Source organism: Lucilia sericata, unplaced genomic scaffold (genome assembly GCF_015586225.1).
Source record: "Lucilia sericata isolate MDLA Ls3-8-SP2 unplaced genomic scaffold, ASM1558622v1 Contig001114F_arrow, whole genome shotgun sequence".
Classification (NCBI taxonomy): domain Eukaryota; kingdom Metazoa; phylum Arthropoda; class Insecta; order Diptera; family Calliphoridae; genus Lucilia; species Lucilia sericata.
The window spans coordinates 98,293-104,292 of record NW_023995086.1 but is presented as its reverse complement, the minus strand read 5'-3'; the positions used below and the strand labels follow the sequence as shown (position 1 = coordinate 104,292).

The 6,000-nt window shown below is 32.3% G+C and overlaps 2 protein-coding genes across 5 annotated transcripts in view; both read right to left on the bottom strand.

Annotated features, from left to right (window-relative positions):
* Positions 1–1,761: 1,761 nt before the first annotated feature.
* Positions 1,762–3,594, bottom strand: LOC119610085 (homeobox protein abdominal-A-like). The gene has a single exon (XM_037965183.1). The coding sequence runs from the start codon at positions 3,561–3,563 to the stop codon at positions 2,427–2,429; it is 1,137 nt and encodes a 378-aa protein (XP_037821111.1). The 5' UTR covers positions 3,564–3,594; the 3' UTR covers positions 1,762–2,426.
* Positions 3,595–3,741: 147 nt separating this feature from the next.
* The window catches only part of LOC119610083 (protein scalloped), a 59,351-nt gene continuing 57,092 nt past the window's right edge, over positions 3,742–6,000 (bottom strand). For all 4 annotated transcript variants that reach the window (XM_037965179.1, XM_037965180.1, XM_037965181.1 and 1 more), the window contains 2 exons: positions 3,957–4,191; positions 3,742–3,887 (listed from right to left, as the gene is read on the bottom strand). In XM_037965179.1, coding sequence (XP_037821107.1) covers positions 3,774–3,887; positions 3,957–4,191 — 349 coding nt within the window. In that variant the 3' untranslated portion in view covers positions 3,742–3,773. The remainder of the gene's footprint in view (positions 3,888–3,956; positions 4,192–6,000) is intronic.

Here is a 6,000-nt window from a genome sequence, read left to right as displayed (position 1 = left end):
GAATTTATTTCATTATATTTCAATCCCATTTACGAACATAGTAACGAAATTTTCCCTGTGAATTTATTTCATTATTTTCGAATCTCATTTTCGAACAAATTAATGAAATTTTCGCAACAAACTTAAGACATTTCTTTTTTCTCCAGTTTTTATACTTTGACTTAATTTTCTTACCGATTTGTCTTCGATCCAATTGAGCTTTTTAAAAGCTTAGCTTGTTGCGATTAGAGTTTTAGAAATCGCTTGAAAATTGTGGAACTAATCATACCGATCGGCAATAAAAATTTTACTTTTTTTTCATTCACTAACTTTTCTCACGTCAACAGATTTCCTCTGTTGTGAAATTTATAGAATTTTGTAAACAATCAACAGCTGTTGCAAACAAAATCAACTATTGTGAATGATTTGCTTCAAAATTGAAAGTTTGATACAAGAAAAATGCTAAGCTTTGATCTACAAAGATTTTTTTTACAAATGATGAATTTCTTTTAAAATCTCTATACAATTTTGTTTTTATGGAAATATCATTTCTATTTTAAACAAATTATCAAATTAATACCCATTTGTTATCAAAAACAATTGCTGAAATAGTTAATTCTGGAAAAAATTCTCTATAAACAATTATTTTTAATACAAACTCTTAAATTTCGAAATTTTTTTAACCTAGTAAGATTTATTATAAAGAAATATTGTAATCAGTGATGCCAAGTGTAGGGATTTTTCCCTTTTTGTAGGGATTTTTTTCAAAAATTTCACGTGTAGGGAAAAAGGGAAAGATTTCTTACTATTGTCAAATTGTAGGGATTTTTCAATTTCATAGTTTTTAACAACTAAAAATATACTCTTTCATGTATTAAACTTTTAAATTAAAAATGAAATCAGTTTTAAGTGTATCGTTAGTAAAAATTCCGCTTGTAATTTCTACAATATATGTACCTACATATCGCTACAAGACTGGCATAATCCAAAATTCGGCTTTCTTGAACTAAGGTCTTCAAAACATGCGACATACTAAAATCTTTCATATAGATTTATGAAATTTCAAATATGTCTATTATTTTCGATGTGAAATCGATTTTTTGTAAACGTAAAAACTAAAACCCACGTTTTTGTGAATATTAGACAACTAAAAATTTAATTTCAATTTAGATGAGAAACATATTAACCTCAACTATCTGAATCTGGATTTTTAAAACCCCTTGATTTGTTTAAAAGTTATTAAAAAAATAGTTAAATGTCATTAAATATTCATATCCGTTTTTCTTGAAACGACTTTTTGGATTATGCCAATCCTGTAGGGCGATATATTCTGACTCCTTATAGATAGAGTAGCCGGGGGCTTAATGCAGTAACTCAGGATTAAATAAATGAATTTAATGTTCTGAAAATTTATAAAAGTAAACCGCAAAAAGTAAACGCAAAAGTAAACCTTATTTAAAATAATTATTTTATGAAAATTTTTTTGTTGGAGGCACATAAAATAAATTTTTATCACGATTCGATATACTGCCATAAATCTTTCAATTGTTTTTTTTTAATCTTAACTGAAGAGTCAGGGTTGGAAGATTTGTATGATGTAAAATTGAAAGAAAAAAAAAATAAAATTTAAATTCTAGAAATTTCATTCCTAAAAATTAAAAAAAAAAAATACATACATATATGTATATTATAAAACGGAGCTAATATTTTAGTTTTTGATGTTATTTTTGTATTTTTTAAGATAAACTTTGAAAAAAATGGAAAAAAGTAGTGTAGGGAAAAATGTAGGGAAAATAAAAAGTGGGTGTAGGGAAAAAAGGGATTTTTTCTCATAAGCGTAGGGATTTCTGAAAAAATTCTCCTGGCATCACTGATTGTAATTAAAATAACATTTAAACAATAAAAAACTTCACAATTTACTTAGAAAAACAAGGTTTCGAGTTCCAAAACTACTATAGAATAGACTGTAGCCTGCACTATAGATTAGACTATAGTCTTGACTATAGTCTGGACTATACAATAGTCTATAGTCTGTACTATAGAATAGACTATAGTCTGGACTATAAAATATACTATAATCTGGACTATAGAGTAGGCAAAATGTTCGAATTTGTTTAAATAACTCATTGTAGTTCAAAATAGTTTCCTTTCGATTCGAATTAGTGTTATAAGTAGTTGTTACCAATACGATTCTAGAGAATTTCGAAAACTTTCTCAAAATAGAAAGCAATCAATGGAGTTTTTTTCATAGAGTTCTTGAAAATCACCCAAATTTGATAATTTTTCAATTTCCTTAACAAATGCTGAATTGTAAAGTTTTTCATTTAACCAAATGTTATTTTAACAAGAATATTTAAAAATATGTAAATTTGTTTCCTAAACCTTAAAATTTCCAATATTTCCTATAACATTCACGAACAAACAAAAATAAAATACATACAACATATTTAATGATGCAGTGACGAGGACAAATCATTGCTATTGCTGGCATTTAGCAATGCTGTACTATTACTACTACCAATACTACTTAAAATATTACTAACACCACCACCACCACCAACACTTGCACCACCACTACTCGCGCCCACTACTAAGCCACCCACTAGAGGTGAAGAAGAAGAACTATTATTACTTACAGCTCCAGTGACATTGGCTACTGCTGCGGCGGCCATGGCAGCAGCCGCTGCTGCTGCTGAACTTAAATTTAAAGCTGCACTTTCAGCGGCTGTTGTATATTCTTGCGCTGATAACTTGAGAAATTGTTCGTAGGCCGTTAGGCGTGAAGAGGCAGCAGCTGCAGCGGCGGAGGAAGCAGTTAAGGGATCTGGGGCTGTGGAAGAAACCATAGAATCCATTTCATTTGTACAAGTTGAATTTGCAGAGGCTGCAGATGAGGCATGATGATGATATAGTTTTGTTTGAGAGGTTTGGGAATTTGATGATGTTGCTGTTGTTGTATGATATGAAGGAGGTGGTGGTCGTTGTTCGTGGACAACAGCCGCTGCTGCTGCCACTTCTGAGGGTGTCAATTGACACTCAGTCATTGATGTGGTTAAAGGTAAAGGTAACTCTTGTTTTTGTCTTGGATATGCAATATTTTGTGTACAATTAATTAAAAGATTGCTGGGGTTTGTAACGGTGTTGCTGTTGTTGTTGTTGCTATTAGCATTAAGCCTCAAATTTGTGTGCTGTTGATGATGATGATGATGCTGTTGTAAATGAGAGGATTGCTGTTGCAGCTGCTGTTGGTGGTGGTGGGACTGTAAAAGAGTTGGATGATGCAGCTGATGTTGTGTAGATTGTGACGTTGTTGTCAAATCTAAATTTTCATTTAGATTTGTTGTAGTATCATTAAGGTTGTCTATTGTTGTTGTTGTTGTTGAGTATATATCTTCTCTAGGCTGTTGAGAAGTATGTGCCGTCGTTTGTTGCTGTTGCACATCCATGGGTATGGGTGACGTGGGTGATTGTTTAATTATTGTCGTTGTTGTATTGTTGCCAGCTAAATATCTTGTACTATTTACCACCGTTCCACTAGACTCCTTTTTGTCCATTATAACACCACCACGTTCTTCTAAAAGCATACTGCTGTTTAATCTACTATTGTTTTCACTAACAACACCATTACTTAGATCATCAAGACCTGTTCGAAGGCTGCTGCTATTAACAGTGCCGCTGCTGGTTTTATTAAATTCATTAAGTGCTGTTGTTGTGGACAGTGTATTGTTGTTGTTATTACTATTATTATTGTTGTTATTATTATTAGTGTTATTGGCCAATGCTGGGAGTTCATGCTATTCCTTTATTAACCGATAAATGTGATGCGTGGCACCACTATTTTGTGCTGCAACTTCAAAGACATACGCTATGCAGAGTAATGTCTCTTGTGTTTCGCGGGATTGAATTACCTTTGAGTAAAAAGAAAATAAAATTATTGAAATAACTAATTTGCATTTAGTTTAAATTCAAAAACTTACTTGCAATATTGTAAAATTTTCCAATACACTATTCATCATATAGTGTTCAGGTAAATTTTTCAACTTTTGTATGAAATTAATCATATATTCGCACATGGGTGAACGTTCAATGCGATAAACAAAACGGCCATTTTCCAAGCGTGAATATTCGGTTTCAACCTTTTCCACTACTTGCGAACCAAATGAGCAGACTTTTGTCGAACACACCAAAACCACATTTTCATTACTTTCGTATCTAGTGAGGTAGAGATCAAAATTATGAAATTAATAGTATAAAAATTCGTTTGAAAAGTATTAGTTCTACACCATTTCCAGTTATATTTTAGAACTTTCTAGTTTTAGCTGAGTTTTCGTTTAGTTAAAGTTTAGTCCTAATTTAGTTCTAGTTCAGTTCTAGTTCAATTCTAGTTCAGTTCTAGTTCAGTTCTAGTTCAGTTCTAGTTCAGTTCTAGTTCAGTTCTAGTTCAGTTCTAGTTAAGTTCTAGTTCAGTTCTAGTTCAGTTCTAGTTCAGTTCTAGTTCAGTTCAAGTTCAGTTCTAGTTCAGTTCTAGTTCAGTTCTAGTTCAGTTCTAGTTCAGTTCTAGTTCAGTTCTAGTTCAGTTCAAGTTCAGTTCTAGTTCAGTTCTACTTCAGTTCTAATTCAGTTCTAGTTCAGTTCTAGTTCAGTTCTAGTTCAGTTCTAGTTCAGTTCTAGTTCAGTTCTAGTTCAGTTCTAGTTCAGTTCTAGTTCAGTTCTAGATCAGTTCTAGTTCAGTTCTAGTTCAGTTCTAGTTCAGTTCTAGTTCAGTTCTAGTTCAGTTCTAGTTCAGTTCTAGTTCAGTTCTAGTTCAGTTCTAGTTCAGTTCTAGTTCAGTTCTAGTTCAGTTCTAGTTCAGTTCTAGTTCAGTTCTAGTTCAGTTCTAGTTCAGTTCTAGTTCAGTTCTAGTTCAGTTCTAGTTCAGTTCTATTTCAGTTCTATTTCATTTCTAATTCAGTTCTAGTTCAGTTCTAGTTCAGTTCTAGTTCAGTTCTATTTCAGTTCTAGTTCAGTTCTAGTTCAATTCTATTTCAGTTCTAGTTCAATTCTAGTTCAGTTCTAGTTCAGTTCTAGTTCAGTTCTAGTTCAGTTCTAGTTCAGTTCTAGTTCAGTTCTAGTTCAGTTCTAGTTCAGTTCTAGTTCAGTTCTAGTTCAGTTCTAGTTGAGTTCTAGTTCAGTTCTAGTTCAGTTTTAGTTCAGTTCTAGTTCAGTTATAGTTCAGTTCTAGTTTAGTGCTAGTTCAGTTCTAGTTCAGTTCAAGTTAAATTCTAGTTCAGTTCTAGTTCAGTTCTAGTTTAGTTCTAGTTCAGTTCTAGTTCAGTTCTAATTCAGTTCTAGTTCAGTTCTAGTTCAGTTCTAGTTCAGTTCTAGTTCAGTTCTAGTTCAGTTCTAGTTCAGTTCTAGTTCAGTTCAGTTCTAGTTCAGTTCTAGTTCAGTTCTAGTTCAGTTCTAGTTCAGTTCTAGTTCAGTTCTAGTTCAGTTCTAGTTCAGTTCTAGTTCAGTTCTAGTTCAGTTCTAGTTCAGTTCTAGTTCAGTTCTAGTTCAGTTCTAGTTCAGTTCTAGTTCAGTTCTAGTTCAGTTCTAGTTCAGTTCTAGTTCAGTTCTAGTTCAGTTCTAGTTCAGTTCTAGTTCAGTTCTAGTTCAGTTCTAGTTCAGTTCTAGTTCAGTTCTAGTTCAGTTCTAGTTCAGTTCTAGTTCAGTTCTAGTTCAGTTCTAGTTCAGTTCTAGTTCAGTTCTAGTTCAGTTCTAGTTCAGTTCTAGTTCAGTTCTAGTTCAGTTCTAGTTCAGTTCTAGTTCAGTTCTAGTTCAGTTCTAGTTCAGTTCTAGTTCAGTTCTAGTTCAGTTCTAGTTCAGTTCTAGTTCAGTTCTAGTTCAGTTCTAGTTCAGTTCTAGTTCAGTTCTAGTTCAGTTCTAGTTCAGTTCTAGTTCAGTTCTAGTTCGATTCTAGTTCAGTTGCAGTTCCATTCTAGTTCATTTTCAATTATGCGATATTAATAGTTCTGTTCTGCATTATTTCTAGTTTAGTTA